General features: G+C 41.7%; 2 protein-coding genes across 11 annotated transcripts in view; one reads left to right on the top strand and one right to left on the bottom strand.

Annotated features, from left to right (window-relative positions):
- Positions 1-13401, bottom strand: part of MRE11 (MRE11 homolog, double strand break repair nuclease) — a 45837-nt gene extending 32436 nt beyond the window's left edge. For 2 of the 9 annotated variants that reach the window (XM_034758942.1, XM_034758934.1), the window contains exons 1-8: positions 13320-13401; positions 11720-11859; positions 11067-11199; positions 9880-10040; positions 8558-8645; positions 7532-7673; positions 2632-2746; positions 881-1066 (exon numbers count right to left, since the gene is read on the bottom strand). In XM_034758942.1, the coding sequence (XP_034614833.1) occupies positions 881-1066; positions 2632-2746; positions 7532-7673; positions 8558-8645; positions 9880-10040; positions 11067-11199; positions 11720-11739 (845 nt within the window). In that variant the 5' untranslated portion in view covers positions 11740-11859; positions 13320-13401. Of the gene's footprint in view, positions 1-880; positions 1067-2631; positions 2747-7531; positions 7674-8557; positions 8646-9879; positions 10041-11066; positions 11200-11719; positions 11860-11924; positions 11944-13185 lie in introns of those variants that run through there. The other 7 variants (XM_034758937.1, XM_034758939.1, XM_034758938.1 and 4 more) reach the window with 7 other exon arrangements.
- A 108-nt stretch (positions 13402-13509) lies between these two features.
- On the top strand, positions 13510-17560 carry ANKRD49 (ankyrin repeat domain 49). 2 transcript variants are annotated; one of them, XM_034758943.1, is made up of 3 exons: positions 13510-13646; positions 14906-15274; positions 16558-17560. In XM_034758943.1, exons 2-3 carry the CDS (start codon positions 15002-15004, stop codon positions 17017-17019), a joined length of 735 nt encoding a protein of 244 aa, XP_034614834.1. In that variant the 5' UTR covers positions 13510-13646; positions 14906-15001; the 3' UTR covers positions 17020-17560. The 2 variants fall into 2 exon arrangements, with proteins under 2 accessions (XP_034614834.1, XP_034614835.1); XM_034758944.1 differs by lacking the exon at positions 13510-13646 and adding an exon at positions 13754-14151.
- The last annotated feature ends 3325 nt before the right edge of the window (positions 17561-20885 follow it).

The following is a 20885-nucleotide window of genomic DNA, read 5'->3' as shown; positions in this document are numbered from 1 at the left end:
CTTCATTCTGCACCGTGTCATTATATGAGAGCGTGTGCACATGTGGAAGTAGACAGGATGCAAGGAGCCCCTTCATCTTTCCAGGCTAACTCCACCTAAGTGAACAGAGTTGTACCTACTTACAAGGCTGAATTTAGCTTAAAGAAGCCAAGGCTAAGTTATCATAAAATACTGATTTTAACCCTTTGGCTGATTACACTATGTAATAAATTGTCAGACAGAACTACACTATATCCCAATCCATTTCCTCATATTTCAATAAATTTATCTTCTGTGTAGGACAGGGATGGGCAAACTACGGCCCACGAGCCACATCCAGTCCTTGAGCTTCTGCTGGAGCGGGGTCTGGGGCCTGCCCTGCTCCCACGCTCCAGCCCGGGAATGGGGTCAGAGGCTGCTCCCCACGCGCACAACGAGGCTCCCAGAAGCAGCAGCAGCATATCCTCCTTCCGGCTCCTAAGCTTAGGAGTAGCCAGGGGGCTGCGTGCGCTGCCTCCACCCCAGCACCACCCCCGCAGCTCCCATTGGCCAGGAACTATGGCTAATGGGAGCTGCAGGGGCAGAATCTGCGGACGGGGCAGTGCACAAAACAGCCTGGCCTCACTTCCGCACAGGAGCCGGAGCGGGGACATGCCACTGCTTCCAGGAGCTGCTTCAGGTAAGCGCCGCCTGGAGCCTGCACCCCTAACCTCCTCCCATGCCCCAACCCCCGATCCCTCTCCCGCACCCCAACCCCCTGCCCCAGCCCGGAGCCCCCTCCCGCACCCTGAACTCCTCATTTCTGGCCCCACCCCAAGGTCAGCACCCCTGGTGTAGGAGATGTCCTGCTCAACACAGCATGTGAGAAAAATATTAGAACAAAACTCAAGAAAACACATACTTTTTTATAGCTTCCCCTGGCGACAGAGAAGTAACCACTGAACTTCCAGGCTGAGATACATAGAAAAGTTGCTGTTCATTTCGGGTTGGAGCTATTTTACATTCATGTTCGTGACCCCAAATAACAAGGTCAATAAAGTCATCTAAAAACTGCTCTGGAATGTAATTGGTGGCTCCATGTTTACTCCTGTTTCAAAGAAAAGGAAGAGAATTAGAACAAAGTACAATTTTGACTGTTTTGGGGGAGTGGAGGGTAGGGAGAGAGAACAGTTGTAAAGCACTAATTTAAATAATAACCAATATTACAGTTAAATTTGGTTTGGATTTTTACAATATTTGGCAATGCACATATTTCACATGCACATGGACAATAAATATTCCTCCTTTTTATTCCTTGCACAGATATGAGTTATTATTCAAATGCTGAGTTAACAGAAATACAATTTTGCTTGGTTTTTAATAGAGATTATTTTTCCTCACTAGTAAGAAGGTAGCTAAAAAACTCAAATACCATTTCTGTTCTAACATTAAGCTTATTTACTTTTATTTTCTCCCTCGTACCCCGGTTTTGATGTGGGCTCTTCTCCCCCCCTGACCCCCGATTCCTTTCTCCTTTCACTTGGCTTGCATGCTGACTTTTCCTCCACATGAAGCTCTTTCCCATCTCTCAAGTCTTTTTGTTACAGCCTCTGTTTAAAGAAAAAAATTCCTCCATTTCTCTCTTTTTAGGGTTAATCCTAAATATTTAATCCTCACTTCCCACTCCCCTTTACTTTTTTTCCTCTAAAATGGGGACCCACAACTGACCCCTTCTACCCAGTTATTGCTGCTCCTTCAGCCAGCTGGATGAGGTCAGTAATGAGCACTATCTGATGGTGCTCTGTCTACAACATTCCCAGACTTTTGCCTCCCCACCTTTTCCTGGAAGTATCTGTGACACCTTCACAAACTCTTTCCTGATGCAGAGCAAAACTGATGACAATATTGTGATTTTCACTCTTTGCCTGTTAACACTTCTGGGAAAATAACATATGTGAAACAGTACAAGCATGTACAATACTCTTTGCCAAGGTAGATTTTTAAAATGTTGGAAAGTGCAAAGGAAAACGTGGGACTTGCAAACCCAACTTGCTTATAGTTTGTGTGCCGATCTGTACTATAATCAATCAGTGGCTGAGTTGTTATAACATGCACATTTATAAACTCATATTTCTCCTCACACACACTGAAGTAGTACAGAGTAGACAATTCACAGTTGTTTTGTGACAAACTGCACCCTCTCCGGAAACCCAATTAGCGAAGCTGTGCTGTTTTCAACCTCTTTATTCAGAGGTCACCCTTTCTGCCAAGCGTGAACTCCTTTACTCCACCCTTCTTTCCATGTCTTTTCTGTAACCAGATCCGCTGGACAGGGTTGTTACAGAAAGAATTGACATATTCCACTTTCTTGATGCACCTAATATCCAACAGTCTTAGGGCTAGTCTACAGTGGCAGCGCTTTAACATGGATTGTGTGGTCATGGCAGAGCGCTGGGAGAGAGCTCTCCCAGCACTCTAAAAAACCACCTCCACGAGGGGCGCGGCTCCCAGCGCTGGTGCACAGCCTACACTGGTGCTTTACAGCGCTGAAACTTGCTGCGCTCAGCGGGGTGTTTTCTCACACCCCTGAGCGAGAAAGTTGCACAAAACCGTACATCTACATGGGGGGGGGGGGGGGGGAGAAAAAAATCACGATCCAGTCAATACTGTTACCTGTTCTGATGAATTACAAACAAATTAAACCAATTATCCTCATCTTCCTTTGGTCTCAGCATGGTTACCTGCTTATTGACAAACATTCGATATAGTCTCTCATCTGGTATAGATCCTGGAATGTCCATGGCAAAATGTTAATCAATGTTACTGTACAATAAATTATGTTTTATCAGCAAAAACATTGTAAAGTGAAGTTGTGTGGCAACATTGTTAAAGAACCTTGAGGCACTAACACGGATTTGATCAAGGTAATTTTATTATTTAACATACTCTGTCTCTAAAATGGGAACTCATCAACCTGAAATCTAGTCCTTAAAAAAAAAAAAAAAAAAGTTGAAATTAATGCCAGCAGGTATTACACCTGCCCTTGAGTCCCCCTGCCAATTATCAGGGTTTACAATCAAGTTTATTTTTTTTAAATATTATTATTTTTAATTTTTATTTATTTATTTTTATATTAGGGCTGTGATTAATCACACAGTTAACTCACGCAATTACCGGTAACTTAATTAAAAAAATTAATTGCAATTAATCATACTGTTAATAGACTTCCAATTTAAATTTATTAAATATTTTGGATGTTTTTCTATATTTTCATGTATATTGTATGCTGTGTTGTAATTGAAATCAAAGCGTATATTATTTTTGATTACAAATATTGGCACTGTAAAAACAAAAGAAATAGTATTTTTCAATTCACCTCATATGAGTACTGTAGTGCAATCTCTGTCGTGAAAGTGCAATTTACAAATGTAGTTGTTTTTTTTTTTGGTTACATAACTGCACTCAAAAACAAAATGTAAAACTTCAGAGCCTACAAGTCCATTTAGTCCTACTTCTTGTTCAGACAATTGCTAAGACAAACAAGTTTGCTTACATTTACAGGAGCTAATGCTGCCCTCTTATTTACAATGTCACCAGAAGGTGAGAACAGACATTTGCCTGGCATTTTTGTAAATGGCTTTGCAAGGTATTTACGTGCCAGATACGCTAAGCATTCATATGCCTCTTCATGCTTCAGCCACCATTCCAGAGGACATGCTTCCATGCTGATGACACTTGTTAAAAAAATGTTAATTGAATTTGTAACTCAACTCCTTGGAGGAGAACTGTATGTCCCCTGCTCTGTTTTACCCGCATTCTGCCACATATTTCATGTTATAGCAGTCTCGGATGATGATCCAGCACAGTATTCTTAAAACAAACATTTCACAGCAGCTTTGACAAAACGTACCAATGTGAGATTTCTAAAGATAGATACAGCAGTCAACCCAAGATTTAAGAATCTCAAGTGCCTTCCAAAATCTGAGAGGGATGAGGTGTGGAAAATGCCTTCACATGTCTAAAAAGAGCAACACTCTGATGCGGAAACTACAGAACCCGAACCACCAAAATAGAAAAGTCAACCTTCTGCTGGTGGTAGCTGACTCAGATGATGAAAATGAACATGCATTGGTCCACTCTGCTTTGGATGGTTATCGAGCAGAACCTGTCATCAACATGGACGCATGTCCTCTGGAGCAGTGGCTGAAGCATGAAGGGACATATTTAGCGCATCTGGCACATAAATATCTTGTGATGCCAGCTACAACAGTGCCATGCAAATGCCTGTTCTCACTTTCAGGTGACATTGTAAACAAGACGTGGGCAGCATTATCTCCTGCAAATTGTAACCAAACTTATTTGTCTGAGTGATTGGCTGAAGTAAGGCTGAGTAGACTTGTAGGTTCTAAAGTTTTACGTTGTTTTGTTTTTGAATGCAGTTATTTTTTGTACAGAATTCTACATTTGTAAGTTCAACTTTCATTATAAAGAGATTACACTACAGTACCTGTATCAGGTGAATTGAAAAATACTATTTCTTTTGTTTTTTACAGTGTGCAAATATTTGTAATCAAAAATAAATATAAAATGAGCACTGTACACTTTGTATACTGTGATGTAATTTAAATCAATATTTGAAAATGCAGAAAACATCCAAAAATATTTAAATAAATGGTATTCTATTATTGTTTCATCACACGACTAATCAGTTTCATTGCGTGACAGCCCTATTTTTTTTATTTATATATATAATATGCACGTCTCTCTCCCTTTTGGTTGTATGTGAAAAGGCTAAACAAAAATTGACTACATATGGGGAAGCAGTGAAGTAGACCCAAAAAATTGTTCCGTTTGCAAACAATGGCCATCTATTAAACCAACCTATTTTCTTCATAGGTTTGATCCTGAAAGGTGGAGTGCTCTAAATGCCAAATGTAGCCAGGAGTGAGTAACCTTAGTTCCAATTGACTTGATTAGGTGCTGGAGGCACTCAGCACCTAGCAGAATCAAGCCCTAAAATCATTTATTTTGGTAAAGCTTTTATGTTTTTCATTTGATGTGCGTATTTTAAAGATTATGCCTTACATCATGGAAACAATAAATCCACATACAGTACTTGAGGGCTGCTTGGAATTTACTCCTGGGGGAATTCTGCAGCAAAAATTTAAAAACTCTGCACACAATATTTTAGAATTCTGCAAATTTTATTTGTCAAAATAACACCATATAATCATGCCAGTTTCAGTTATTTTGGTAATTTATTTCAAAATACTTGTCAGCAAGTATGTCTGTAACAATACAGACACACACAAAAATTCTCCCAAGAGTAACAGAATTGAAAGAAACCCCTATGACAACCCAGTTCCTGTTTCTCGGGCCCCTCCCCCCCCCCTGCAGAGCCCGGCGGGGGGCCCCCCCCCCCCCCCCCCCCCCCCCCCGAGCCCAGGCGTGGGTTCCCCCCAGCCCAAACCCCCACACCCCTCCCCATCAGGGCCCAGCTGTGGGGCCCCCTCGCCCTGACACCAACCCCCCTACTCCTCAGAAACCCAGGGATCCCGAGCAGGGCCAGCTCCAGGCACCAGCTGAGCAAGCAGGTGCTTGGGGCGGCCAAGGGGCGGCACGTCGGGCTCTTCAGCGGAGGGTCCCTGTCCCTCTCGGAGGGAAGGACCTGCCGCCAATCGCGACTTCCCCCCCCACCGCTCGGGGCGGCAAAAACCCTGGAGCCGGCCCTAATCCAGGAGAAACAGCCTCATGCTGGCTTGTGTGGAGTTTACTGTGCGCCGCCATCTTCTTCCCTCAGAGCGTGCTGAGAACTGCAGCTGCCGGGAACCCTCTAGCTCCCTCCCCCTCCCCCAGGCTGTGTCTTCTATGTCCATCTGGGCCCCGCTGGGTCCAGTGGCCCCTAGTGGCAGCCAGCAGCACTGCAGCCTATTTCTGTGGGGAAAAGGAAATCCTGCACAAAAAACATTAAATTCTGCATTGCACAGTGGCACAGAATTCCCCCAGGAGTAGGCACTGCACATTTCCAAAAGTTTTGTAAGACATATACATGTAATTTTTTTTGGGGGGGGGAGAGGGAGGGGGGGGAGCACAAAATAATTAAAAAATTTTGCATCTAAATATCCTCCACAAAAACCAAGTAAGGCACTTCAGTAAAATCCTTAAAAGTAATAATCATTTCTAGAAGGAACTCAAGTACTTCTTCACCAAGGAAGAAAAGCTGCTGGTTTTTTTTCTTTTAACTTGCACATAAAAAAAAGATTATTGCTAATCAATAATACTGTTGGCAAACACATCTACTTAAAAGTTAAATGTTTTTGTTAACACCTTTATATGTTGTGTATGATATGAAGCATTAGCTTCACTAGATTTCAAGCAGCACCACACTTATTAAATACCTCTGTATATAAAGACCCTGATCTGCAGTGAATTCTGCTTATAATTACGACCTTATTTTGCCAGCAACACTTATAATCACATTTCCATTTTCTACTATCATAACTTGGGGGAAAAAACGACTCTTCTAATATTAAACAAGAGGTACAGGTGGTAGGATGTGCAAATTTTTTTTAAAAAAAGAGTCTTATACCAACATGTTATGGATACTACACAATGATATAGTGTAATACAATTATTTTAAAACATGTGAAGAAAACTACCATCTAAACAAAAAACCCAGGAAATAAAGAGAAAGCACTACATGAGAGGAAGGAAAAAGGGTCCTACGTATTGAGGCTGAAATCTATCATAAAATACCTCTGAAAGAGAAAAACTTTCAGGTGTTTCTCAAAAGTGGTGAGGAATTGATGGAGACAGATGCTATTTATGCAGCAACTTAGGTGGACAGGACAAGAAAGGTGTCTGTGCCAAAAACACTATTTCAAACAAGCACTATTAAAAAAAAAAAAAAAATGTTGAGTTGTCGGGGTAAAAATGGGGAGGAATGGGTTTCATTCAACAACAAGAGATTCCATTGTAATAAACAAGTAAATGCTACATACCACCATATCAAACTTGCTGACTCCTGACACAATAGTGGAATCCCTAAAAGATAGCTGCTGTCAAGAGCACAGATACAAACCTCAACAGGACTCACAGGAAGTCATAAAAGTATAGATGGAATATGCACCATTAAGGGTTTTATAAACCACGACAAACTAAAAATCAAACTTGCCTCTTTACAAGCAGCCTGTAAAAAGAATGTAAGGTAAGAAAGTGATCATGGCTGCTCCACTCAGTAAGTAAACATGCTGTACTGTGAACAAACTACAAGCCAATGACAAAGCCTGTTAAGAGAGAATTTCAAAAAAAATAGAACCTCATGGTCAGGAGGTCACATACTACTTTTGCAAGTTCATCTCATGATAAGAGATGCAGTATGTGCACACATGCTTTTGAGCTATGTCTAACACCTTTCCCCAGAAATATTGATTCTAAGATTCTTTACCTGGCTCACTACTTCTATATGAAGTTAGAATATAAACCTCAGTAAGGAAGGAAATAGAGCTCTGTGATATAAAAAAGGGTCTAGACATGCTTCTGAAATATCTAGCTGAACAGAAAGGAAGCTTACCTAATCCATATAGAGCAATTTTTGTGCTTCCCTTGTGGAGTAAAATGGGACTAATGTCTATCTTCTCTACAGATGATGAGCGTCCAAAATGATTCAGCAATCCTGCACTGCTTAAAATATCCAATGCACACAATGCATCTGCCTATTGAAAATATTAAGGAACAGAAAGATAATGGATTTGTACTTAAATTCAACTTCTAAATTTGTTCAACAATGCAAGACAAATAGTAATAGTTTATTAAGTATTGTAAAAAGGAAGTCTGAATGAGATCTGGCTTAGCTAAATTGATTGCTCAGTATGAACTACCAAGTTACATTTTTGCTGTTATTAAATAGTTCATTTTTTTGTAGGTTGTGAATAATAGTAATAATCCTATATTACAGATTCACATGTCAAATGCATAATGAAAACCTTTATGAACAGTAGTTTGAAAACATGAGCCTTATGCGCTTTTTAAAACTTTAATAACTTGACTGTTTTTTTAATTTTAAGCAACAATTAAAAATATTTGACCAACATTATGATGGCTTCCTTCATACAGACCAGAAGTAGTAACTAAAGCCGTAAATCAATTTAAAAAAATACAGCTAACAAATAATCTAAATGCATGGAAAAGGACTGAAATTAAAACTCAAGATATTAAAAGACATTTTCTTACATAAAAAAAAAATGTTGAACTTTTCTACACCTAATATTTTGAAAACCCTTTCAATTTCTCTTGCATTGTGGGGGGCAATAAGTCTTTATCCCTTCTCTAGCTCTAGAAATCCCTAAAATAAGGTATTAGATAGGCAGATCATATGGTCCCATATCCTCTCTTCCCATCCCTCCTAATAATTGAATGTAGAACCTAACATGTCAGTTTGAGTCTGACATGAGCAAAACAAAGGAAAATGCACCCAGTTAATTAAAAAGGAAATTTAAAAGTGAAATGGGGTGACTGATATTAGTAACCTGTTCCCAAAGGAAAAAAAATACTTGTATTTGTGCAATGGTATAATTTTTGTCATCACTATAATAATTACCCCTGTGGGATCATCATGATTGCCATGAATACTAAAAACTGGAATAGAAATGTTGAGATTCCCATCCTGGTAGTTCACCCATGGAAATCTGAATAGGAAAAAAGTTTACATTTGTTTACAAGCTCTTTGCATACACAAATTCATGATACAATGTTTCTTATCAAAACAACAACTTATACAGAAACTTCAATTGCATATTAAAGCATTTTATGAACATTAATAAAGAAACATTCAGCAACACTCTGAAGCAGGTGATTATTAAATGAGGTTTCATTTTATTTAAATTAAATGGGACTAAGAGGAAGGGCAGTGGTTAAAGGCACCAATTTGGGACTTAGGAGACCTGAGTTCAGGTTCCTACTCCACCACAGACTTCCTGGGTGATGTTGACAAGTCACTTAGGCCCAGATCCTCAAAAGGTATTCAGGTCCTTAACTTCCATTGAAATCGTGGAGCCTAAATGCCTTTGAGGATTTGGGCTTCTGTGCCTGTTTCCTACCTGTGAAATGGGGATAATAGCACTGCTTTATCTCACAAGAGTGTTGTGAGGATAAATACAATAACTGTGAGGTGCTCAAATTCTTCAGATGGAGGCCATAGACATAGCTAAGACAGACAGACAGCGGGCAGGAGTGTGGGGGAGGAAAGGCATTACATAATTTTGGATAAACAAGACTTTGGATACAGATGGGAATTTGCATTGTACCGCATCACCGTGTTCACCTGGTACACACGGTTATATTTAATGTTGAAAAATTGTCTCATACATTCTCCATTAAATATTAAAAAAAAAAAAAAAAAAAAAAAATCTCCTTTTCAACATTCATGCCTTGTCTCTGTCCAAAGCTGAATTTTGTTTTCAAAAGTTTGAGCAGTTTAATTTATGTTAAAATCTTTCAGTTCTAAAAGCTCAAAAGTCTAGATAGGATTATGGGGGCCTAATCCTACAAATAATTTTAGTTCATACAACCAGTGCTATTGTATTCAATGACTATTCAAATGAGTATACGGACATCATATTTCCAATACTGGGCTTACGTATATCAGAATGTATATGATATGCAATACACCTAGAAAAGTCATCCAAAGATGGTGACAAAGTTCATAAGAATATTTTCGTAGAAAATGGACTGAGGATCCTGCAACCTGCTCCACACAGTGGACTACTGAAAGCTCACAGAAATCCACTGACTTGCGGAGGTCTGCCCATAAGCCGCTTACAGGATCAGACTCTTAAATCTACTGCAGTGGCAGCTTACAATAGCTAACCAGCAAATTGCACAACATACTGTAGTTATTTCATCACAGTAAAATATACTTACTTGCTAAAACCAAAATTGACTGACTGGTCACTCAAAATTTCAAATTGTACAGGATGATCACCCATGCAGTATTTTCTTAATAATTCAATGCAGTTGTGTAATGTTTTTCTGGAAGGTTTATTTTCATGAAAAAGATCCCCACCTAATAAAATAAAATCCACCTGCACAGATCAAGAGCTTTGTTATAGTCAAGTGGTATTCTATATTATCTTAAAAGCAATTCCCTACATGCTCTTGTAAAACACTGATTTTATGTTGAAGTGTATGGAATTTCTTACCAGGTCTTCTAAGTTAATATCATATTTATAGATTGTAAAACAAATAAAACCTAAAATGCTTATAGTTAAATTATCTAACAATATTCAGAAAAATTAAAAAGACAATCTGAATTTACAAAACCCAAAACCACAACAAAAGCATACAACACTTTGCAAAGCAGCACTACAGAATTCTTAAAATCAATGACAAGGAAGGTGCCAACAATATTTTACAGGTGTTCCACCCCAGTTTTTTTAATGTTTAAGTATTTCACAGGGGAGAAGCTGGAAATTTATTGTCTCTAGCCCTAAGAAATCATTATTAATTCACTTTGCATTATTTTGATAAGGATGCCCAACCAATCTGAATTTCTGAATACATGTTAAATGAATGGATACTCAACAAAACAGCTCCATCAGGATTACAAATATACATTTGGATATATCTGGGAATTATTACACTCATAAGAATAGAGGGTAAGCCTAACTTCCATTTTACGAGGCACCAGAGCCTAAATTCCATTGACTTTTAATCCTGCAATGAGCTCCCCTGCAAACAACCTCCACTAAAACCAATGTGGGTCTGTCTTCATGGAGCTCATTCCAATATCATTCACTCCATTTCCAAAATAAACAGTTCAGTCCTACCAGAGTCCCTGAAAAGAAAACTGTCCAGTACTTTCATTATTACATTTAAGGTACCATATTAGCTGCTAAGAACTGAACATCAGCTACATTTCTACTCTTGCTCAAACCCCTCTTTAGATTGAGCAACCTTCTTATAATTACTTCAGAAAAAAGGCCACAATCTTGCAATCTTCAAAGGGCTCCACAAGATCCAGATACAGGATTGGGGCCAACCTTCCTAATACTTTCTGGAAAGGATCCAAAGTCCAGTCTCATAACCTTATTTTCCCAAAGGCTGCTTACTTCTTTTTGTTGAGCATGTCTCAAAATTTCATCAAAAGTTACAAACGTATCATTTCCACGCACAGGATCCTTCTCCAAGTACCCAAGGTGAATGTCAGTGGCAACCAAGATTTTGAAGGTATCTTCTTCATCCCTAAATCGAATTAAAAAAATAAAAATAGAAAACTGTACTATGAATTCAGCTATTTCAACAGTCTATCATACAATAAACTGTTTTGCCAAAAATCACCAAATGCACGAACAGTCTGGCACAGAAACCATTGTATTTTGTAGAGTTAACATCACACCATCATCTTAAAAATCAAGTCTGTCTCAAAATGTTTAACTACTTCTGTTTCAAACACCACCTAAAATTATGGTAAATAAAAGAGGTTATGGGCTAGATCCTGCAAATGGATCCATGCAGATGCAGGGCTGCACCCATGTGGATCCCTTTGAAGGATCTTCTAATCCTAAAGAAAAAAAATATTTTCTTCATAAAACCACAAATATTGGCTGAGAGAAACAGGCAGATCAAGTACTTGAAACTATATTTAATTAATTTTTTAAAAAACTGAATAGCTTGCCAGTTGACTGTTTCCTTTCAGATGGAACAGAAACATGTGCAATGTTTGCATAGGGAGGTTATGGGCCTGAAAAAAACAGGAGCTTACTCTGAGTTGACGCGACTCATCTCTGCGCTCACAATGGCTCCAGGTGGCTAGTACTCCTCACTGAGCAGTTCTGGACAGAGCTTGATGGGTCAGTACAAGGCAGAAAATTCAGTTCTAGCTTTGAATACAGAGAATAGTGTCTAAAAGACACGAAAACAAATGGATTACAATTAAGCGCATAATAAACTGAGTTCATGCCACCTACCCAGTTTTGCACAGATAGTTGTACTGCTCCTTTTTTAAAAATACAAAAAGTCAGATGTATTTAAGAAAATTACACTTGTTTTTGTTTTTGGGGGGAGGGGGGTGATAACTCAGTGGTTTGAGCATTGGCCTGCTAAATCCAGGGTTGTGAGTTCAATCCTTGAGGGGGCCATCTGGGGCAAAATCAGTATTTGGCCCTGCTAGTGAAAGCAGGGGGATGGACCTTTCGGGGTCCCTTCCAATTCTATGAGATAGGGATATCTCTATATATAAAATTAAAAAAATGTTTATCATTTCATTTCACTGCTGCACAACGTAATCAAGTATATGGGGTAAAAGGAATAGCTCAGTGGTTTGAGCACTGGCCTACTAACCCAGGTTTGTGAGTTCAATCCTTGAGGGGGACATTTAGGGATCTGAGGCAAAAATCTGTCTGGGGATTGGTCCTGCTTTGAGCAGGGGGTTGGACTAGATGACCTCCTGAGGTCCCTCCCAACCCTGATATCCTATGAAAAGGAATCTCTATTTCTGCCCCTTGCACACCAAAGTGGCCTTTCAAAGGTATATAGCACAGAAGCTGTCCCAGAAACAGGGCTTTGGAAGAGCTATCCTTTGCAATTCAAGTAACGACGCGGCACCTGAACAGCAGTGAGACAGGACTCCCTTAATCAGCAGGCACCCAAACTTCCCCGCACGAGGGGGCCATGCTGGCAGGCTGCCTGCGAGCAAACACGCATTGGAGCGGACAGACGCACAGCCCACAGCAAGGAAGGACCCATGCGATGCTGTAGCTAGATCTGAGTGGCAGAGATACGGCCAATGGACCAGAGGGGCCAGCAAATGAAGGCGCAACCATTGCACCCCTCTCAAGAGGGAGCATTGGACACTGGGGATCCGGGTGCTTGTGTAACCCACTAGCGTGCACTACAGCCCCCCTGCTACAGCCCCAGCAACGGGGCTCTTGAGCTCTGGCGGTTCCCAGTTCAATCCGGCCACGTGACCCAAGTGGGCGGCGCTCACACCTGCCCGGCAGGCCAAAGCTTGCATCCAGACACGCGGTATCAGCTAAACACCGCGCCGCGGCTTCCCCTCCGGGCCCCGGCACAGGGGTGGAGGTAGGGTGACCAGGTGTCCCGATTTTATAGGGACAGTCCCGATTTTTGGGTCTTTTTCTTATATAGGTTCCTATTACCCCCCCACCCCCGTCCCGATTTTTCACATTTGCTGTCTGGTCACCCTAGGTGGAGGGAACAACCACCCACCCGCTGCGCAGAGCGGCTCGGGGCGCTGCGGGCTGCACGGGGGCCCGGCCCTGCCCGTCTCCCCTGAGCCCCGGCACCGATGCCCGGGGAAGCTGCTGCCCCGACTCAGCCCCGCTTCGCCGCGCGGTCCTCACCCGGCAGCCCTACCGCGTCAGCAGCCGGGCCTCGCCGCGCTTTCAGTTTCCATAGCGCTGAAGGGGCGGGGTTAGACTGAGTAGTGTCCTCTCGCGATAACTGCCCACCAGCTCCCGCCTTACCCGTTCCTCCGCGAGACCGGGGCAAGGCGGGGACGCAATTGGTCAGACTGGAACCAATCACAGGTAACGTCACGGCCACTTCCGGGAGGAGCTGCGGACCGGAAGTGTTATACTGGGCTCCGTCTGTGTGCTTGCATGTGGAGGGGGCGGTGGTTCTGAGTCCCGTGCCACCGTCGCCAGCCGGCCCCGCCCCTGAAATCCGTGGTGGGCATGAGGCTAGGCAGGTATTTTTGCCCCCGTAGCAGCTCAGGGGGGGACCCAGTTACAGCTCGGAAGCTCAGCAGCGCCCGGGGGGATCGGTGCCGGTGCCGGTGCCAGTGCCTGGCTGGGGGCCTTCCCTTAGCAGGAGCGCTCAGTGCTGCCAGAAGTGGCGCTCGTTCCCTGGCATCAGTATTGCACCTGCTGACCCAGGAGGGGGGGGGTCTGGAGGTGTTGGCCGTGGGGTGGCATGTAAACCTGAGCTCTTGGCTACTCTGGGTCATTACAAATCTCATGGCACTGTGAATGTCACAGTGACCTGGCTAGAGTCCAGCTCAGGTTACCAGTCACCTGAGACGTGTTTTGCATCATCAGAACAAAGTGGGATGTGGAACGAGAGTGCGTTGTTTGGGGAAGTGGTATCAGACCAGCTACCCTGCTGAGTACAATGCTAACTAGCCCGTCTGCTGTGCACCAGCTGCATCCTGGGAGCAGGAGCCAGAAGGGACAGGTGACTCAGGGAATAGGTAGAGGAAAGGGACAAAAGGAAGCTAGCAACAGTGGGCAGGAGGCCGACCTTGGCTTCCATCCCTTCCCTTTGAATTTTAAAGATGGATAAACTCATTCTTGGATGGGGGCAGGGGAGCTGATGCATTAAATTGAATGCATGCTTTTGAGGATTGCATGCTCAGACAGTTCCCACAGTATCACTGACAGAGAAAAATCCTATCCTGCTGAGCACAGGGCTACCTTTCTGCCCCTGTCATGAGTTTCTCTCCTAGCTGTGGTGCTTTACAGAGGAAATGCCCAGTGTTCTCATTCTTTCTCACCTCATCTGCACCCTGAAGCTATCCCAGGCTTTTGGATGAAATGTATAGATAAGTCATTATTGTTACAACTCAAAAGTAAAACAGAAGCAAAAACTAATGTTGAAAATAGATATTATAAAATTTCTAAACACTGTTAACCATTTGGCTTCTGCAGGGTATTCCACTCAGATTATGCAAAATGCACATTCAGTGCTGCGCCATTACTTTTGCAGATGTCATAATTACTGTGTACAAGCACTCTATTTCTGGGGGGTTTTGATAGGAAATATGTTAACTGCAGCTAACACAGTTCCTGTTTACATAGCCAGTTTGGTAAAATGTACATAAACTGGCATTCTTAAAATTGGTTCTTGAAAATTGTTTCATTGTGTTGCTGGTATTGGCACAACCCTTGTTTTAGCTTTTGTTGATGATTTATGTATGTGTGTTTGGCAGGAGGTAATGCTGAATGACTCAGAAAAGAAGCAAGACAGCACCAGAAGAAAAAATATTTAACTCTGTACAGTTGACATTTACAGATGCTAACTAAAAATGAATGAAAGCAGAAAATCAGATGAGAAAAATATTGACGATAGAAAAGATGATAGAGAAGAATTACTGGAATTTTCGGAGAACTTTAACCAACTTGAATTGTTGGAAACACACAGACATCTAATTCCTATAGGAACTCAGAGTCTTTGGTCAGGAGAGTCTGGTGAGGAAGATGAAGAGGAGGAAAAAAGTGAGGAGTGGTACCAAATGCAAGAAAAAAAAATGGAAAACAATCCAGAAAAACTGCTGCTTTGGGCAGCTGAAAAAAATCGGGTAAGAAGGAGTTCATCCACTATATATATATTTTTTTTTTCACTGTATTACCTTAAATTGGTATGTACCCAGATTATGCTTAAAAAACAAAAATCTAGCCATAATTGTTCTATTTTTGCAAAGCATATTGGGAGCCCAGCTAATTGGACCTAGAACATTTGGGGCCAGGTCCTGCAAGCAGATTCACCGGGGTGGCTTCCCTTTCAAGTCAGCAAGGCTCCAAATAAGTTCAGGTGTCTCTCCATGCAGCTCAGCTTGCAGGATCAAGGCCTTGATTTGTACCAAGAGCTCAAATACTAACACTGATCTGAAAATACTGTGAACTGAAAGAGCATTCTGGGTATTTTAATATAAAATATGAGCCCAACAGGTACACTCTTAATCCTATTGTATTGCTTTAATGCATGTCATATTAAAACACAGTACACTAATTTTGAATGCCGAAATGAGGTCCATCTCTTGCAAACGATATGTTCGCAGTTGTCAGCTGAAGCTGGTTAACTACTTCCAATAAATTGGAGAATAATTTTTTGAGGGATTTTGTCATTGTATGTGGTATGTGTGCATTAACAAATAGTATTCTACCAACTATAAAGTTGGTTAAATACTACCAGAAGTAACTTTGTGCATATAGTTATCGTGTGGCAGAGTTCTACAGGTTATGATTGTGGCCAAGAGTTGAGTAGGATTCAATGAAAGATTTTAATTTGAATCCAACTATATAGATAAGACCATCAACAGTTCTGCTGTAGAAGACAACTTTTTAAAATAAGGAATATAACATCTCGTGCTTTAGGGCATAAAATAAGCATTACATGAAGGGAGTTAGTAATAACCTGGGGCAAGTTATTCCATAATTGGAGATGGGGTTGCTTGGAGTCGGTGGGACTGATGCAAGTATCTTTAAGCACATGCTTGCCTGAACTGGAGCCAGAAACAGGATGCTGTACTAAGTAGACTACTGGTCTGATCCAGTGGGACAATTCCTGTTTATCCATAAGATAAAACAAACCAAAAAATTCTTACCTCAAACATGGTCTTTTTTTTTTTCTTCAAAACTATGCTGTATATACAGGAGATGAATTGAATTGTGTTTTGACTGAAGGGGAAGATAGTTACTCTTGACAAAAACATTCCCGTTAAATAGTACTTTATCCTATGTGCACTAAAATCAACAGACTATAAATTGACCGTATTTAATTACACTTGTTACATACACTGCTGTCTAAAAGTACAGTTTGTGTGTGCGTGCGTATATTAAGCTGTCTGTCTTTCTTACATAGCTTAGCACAGTACAGAGGCTCCTTTCTCAAAAGCTAGCTCCCGTTAACGTCCAAGACGAAGATCAGTACACTCCCCTCCATCGAGCTGCCTACAGTGGACATATAGATGTTGTGCGTGAATTGATTGCCCACGGTGCAGATGTCCATGCACTGACAGTGGATGGCTGGACGCCTCTACATAGTGCATGTAAGTGGAACAATACAACAGTGGCTTCGTTTTTACTTCAGCATGGTGCAGATATCAACGCTCAAACAAATGGATTGCTGACACCATTGCATCTTGCTGCAGGAAACAGAGGGAGTAAAGAAACACTTGAACTTCTGCTGATGAATCGTTACGTGAAACCAAACCTAAAAAATAACTTGGATGAAACTGCATTTGATATTGCTAGAAGAACTGACATATATCACTACCTTTTTGAAATTGTAGAAAATTGCACAAATTCTGTGCCAGATTCTTAAATTCTCATTATTTAAACTTCTGAATGTGAATTTCACTTACTTCCTCTTTGTGAGACGGCATTCTTTATACTTGCACCCAAAACAAGTGGTTTCTCCCCTCTTCTCAGAAAAGAGTTAATGGGTGATATTGTAGAGGGAGATCTCATGATTAAGATTTCATTATTTTTTGCAAAATAAATGACCATATACTTACTCAGACTTTGACATATCACTTATATAGAATGGGACTTGAGGTGTTCTGCAGGATAGAGCTTTGGTAAATTTAGTAATTTGCAGTGGGTCTCCACTTTATCAGTGCAAATTAGCAAGGATCTACTGTAATTAAAGTCCAAAACACTAATATCAAGTCAAGGAGAAAGCTGGAACATTAACTGTTAAGTAAGCTAGCAGGTTATGCACAAATTGGTAGTTACTGTTTGTTTTAAACTTTTGAGACGTGTTTTAACTTCTTTAAAAGTGCATGAAAACGCTGACTGAATGTAACTAACTTATACAGGGGACACTCAAAATATAGTTTCCTCATTTTAAAATAAAATACTTAACACTAAATATTGTTTGTGTTGTGGATCTTTGTTGAAGGCCTAATAATCAATTAAATTGTCTGTTCATAGACCAAGAGCATTATTCCTATAGTGTCAAAAGCAGTTCCAGTTTAGTTTTACTGGTACTTTCGTATGGAGATGACTATCATTAAGGGTCCTGTTTACACTCTCCTTCAAAATTAGTTAAGGAATAATGTTTAGATGGATCCAAATACACACTTGTCTACAAGTTGAAGCATGTCAAGATAAACAAAACACTGTTGTGTCTGACTTGATTGAAACATTTTACAGGGCAGAAGGGACTTTAGTAGTATGTCTGATCCATGCTGAAGTCTTGTACAGTTCATTCTAACACAGGAGTCAGGACACCATTCTAGTCTCATACATTTCATTTTGTGTTTTTTCTCAGAAATTCTCTAACTTGTGGACTGTTCCCTTAGTTCAGTTCTATATTTGATCCCCTTTTTAACTGATGAGTGGCCAGTATTGTCAACCTGGAGCACTCAAATATCACGAGGCAGGCACAAAAAACATGGGATTGGATTAAAAATCATGCAATTTTAAAAATAATGCATCTTGAGTTCTCACTGTTTATCTTCTGGCTTTTGAACCTTGTGGGGTGCACTTGAGTGATGTTGGCAAGCTTTCCTCTGCAACCATGAGAGCTAGAAACTTACTTTCAGCTTTTAAAGTAGATTCTCATGTATGCCCAGGAGTTAGAGTTTTAAGACATACACCAAACATGATGAGACTTGTAATGAAATCACAAGCATTGGCAACACTGGGTAATCCTTGACTCCAGCATTTTCTCCTTTTGTCAACGCCTTCCTCTCCAAGCAGCTCAGGTCCAGATCTACATAGGGACTTGCAATGCTCAGCTTTGCCTTTTAGGTGCCTAGAAAAATCACAGGAACAACACTGTGATCCACAAAGACTAAGCTAGGTGCCTAAATAATGAATGGGACGAGACAGGCTTCCCAGCATGTGATCCACAAAAAGTCAGTGTACTGGCTGGCGAGCCAGGTAAGCTAGCCAATGGGAGACACTGATGAGAGGGGTGTGGCCTAAGCCCCACCTCCTTACAGAAATAGGCACATAACTTTTGGCTGCAGGGACACAAGGCCGACAGCTAGGAACCTGTCTCCTGCAATCAGGTGGCTTAGGTACCTAACTCATTTATTGTGAGAATGAGTAAGGTGCCTGTCTCACGCTACACAAAATGGCCAGCGCAGGAGGTTAGTTCAGTGATTAGAGCATGCACCTAGGATGCAGGAGGGTCATTTAAAGAGGAGGACTGGACCCTGGGTCTTCTAACCACCAGGCTACAAAGTCTTCCTCTTTCTCTTTCTCTCTCTCTGGACCAATGATTCTTTAAATATTTATACACAACAGAAGAGCTTCAACAAGAAAGATTACGGGAGCCCCACCTCACAACATTCTGTATCTCAATGGTTAAAGCACTCTCCCTAGAGAGTGTTCAAATCTTCTCCCCCAGTCAGGCAGAGGAGAGGAACTGAATATGGGTCTCTCTCAGCTGAAGGAGTGCTCTAACTACTAGGCTAAATGTTACAAAGTGGAAGAATACCACCACCGCCTCCTCCTCTATCTGTATTGGAGCAGAGCACACCTACTGGATCAGGTTCCCCCCCAGGCATGTCCTGCTTCATTAATTGCTCTGGAGTTTAGGCAGAAGATAAGCATCTGGATGCTGACAGTGAAGCAGTACTGCACATGCCCAGAGGCAGAAACATAGGTACATAGGGAAGTTTTATTCTGAAAATGTAGTCACTGAAGTTATGTCTATAGTGCAATTAAAAACCTGCAGCTGGCCCATGCCAGCTGACTCAGGGTCATGGTGCATGGGCTAAGGGACTGTTGTTACCTGTCAGCTCTGTGCTCTTGGGGAACCAGGGCACAGTATCCAGCCTGTCTGACTCATGAAGGACCCATTTCTGTGCCCCCCCCCCCGCCTCTGCTTGAGCCAAAACCGATCAGAAGACTTACAAAAAGCAATGAAAAGGCAGTGGGAGACGCACCTAAACCCCTCCTGACAAAGGTGACAGGATTAAGGCAACTCCCCTACCCTCATTTGCATTGAAGATGGGACAGGGAGGCAACTCCATTAGCATACAGGATGGAGAACAGAGATTCCAAGGCAAGAACCACACTGAACTCTGGGACCAGAAAAGCAGGGAAGCACTGCATCATGGGGGATCTCTGCTCCAGAGGTTAATGAATCCATACCTGCACACACCCAGCTCAGTAGTTATCTGACCAATTCTAGTACTAAATCCTTTATTGGTATCCAAAATACTGAAGCTGCCTAATGAGCTCTCTCTTGAAGGAATACCACCCATAACCAAGAATGATCAGTTCCTATTGTCTAGCTTGAACAAAATAACTTTGGTATATTCCTTTGAGCCCTCAGTTTACCCATAAACAAATCTAGTGTTCTCCCTTGAACCATTGTTGTTTCCCAACAAAAACACCCTATCCACACTCAAGTAAGTGTTCTGATGCTTGGATCCAAACTCTGCATCAGTTCCACTGGGACTTCATCTTCTCCTGACTGATCGTGCTGGGGGCTCTGCCTGTCTCCAGCACTCCAGACCCTTAGCTATCACCACACCTGGGAACCCTGACCAGTTCAAGCTTCATGGAGTGGTGAGAACCTAACTCACTCTCTCTCTCTCTCTTTTTTTTTTTTTAATACTCTAGGTATAAATTTCTAACCCTAACTTGTGTGATCAGATAGTTTTCTAAACCTGACTTTTGTAATACAATATTAAATCTAGCTTAAATTTGAACTGTTTTGTTTGTTTGGGTCTCCTTGTATGGTTATTACCTGGAAATAAATAACTTTTATGGTTAAGCTGGTTGCTTCCCTCCCTCCCCCGCCCCCTCTCTTTTTGTGTTTTTGGCTTCCCCATTTGCTCTGCAGCAACGCTTCTCTTACCTAAGCTAAAGATCCCTGTAGCGCCCAAAAATCCAGTGGGCTTTTCTCATCAGTAGGTTACTACCAGAACAATTGTACTGTGAAAGTGGGAATAGGGATGTGCTGAACCTGTGGCATAGGAGGATGGCAGCTTGAAAGTGCTGCTCGACCCAGCCTGGTCATGCATACTCTATTCCGGTGTGGTGCCCTGGCATATGAGGGTGGCAGAGTGGAAGTGCTGTGCGACCCAGCCTGCTGAGTCCAAGGGCATATAAGGGTGACAGCTTGAAAGTGCTGCTCGACCCAGCCTGCTCAGACGAACTCTATTCCGGTGTGGTGCCAGTGGCATATGAGAGTGGAAGTACTGTTCGACCCAGCCTGCTGAGTCC

The sequence above is a fragment of the Trachemys scripta genome, chromosome 1 (assembly GCF_013100865.1).
Source record: "Trachemys scripta elegans isolate TJP31775 chromosome 1, CAS_Tse_1.0, whole genome shotgun sequence".
Taxonomy (NCBI): Eukaryota; Metazoa; Chordata; order Testudines; family Emydidae; genus Trachemys; species Trachemys scripta.
Note: the sequence above shows the minus strand (reverse complement) of the source record. Positions and strands in the feature narration are given on the sequence as shown.

Bases quoted from the DNA above. Each gene is read 5' to 3' on its own strand.
- ANKRD49 (XM_034758943.1), top strand. From the start codon at position 15,002: ATGAATGAAAGCAGAAAATCAGATGAGAAAAATATTGACGATAGAAAA. The intron at 15,275-16,557 runs GTAAGAAGGAGT...TTTCTTACATAG, and splicing joins GGGCAGCTGAAAAAAATCGG to CTTAGCACAGTACAGAGGCT.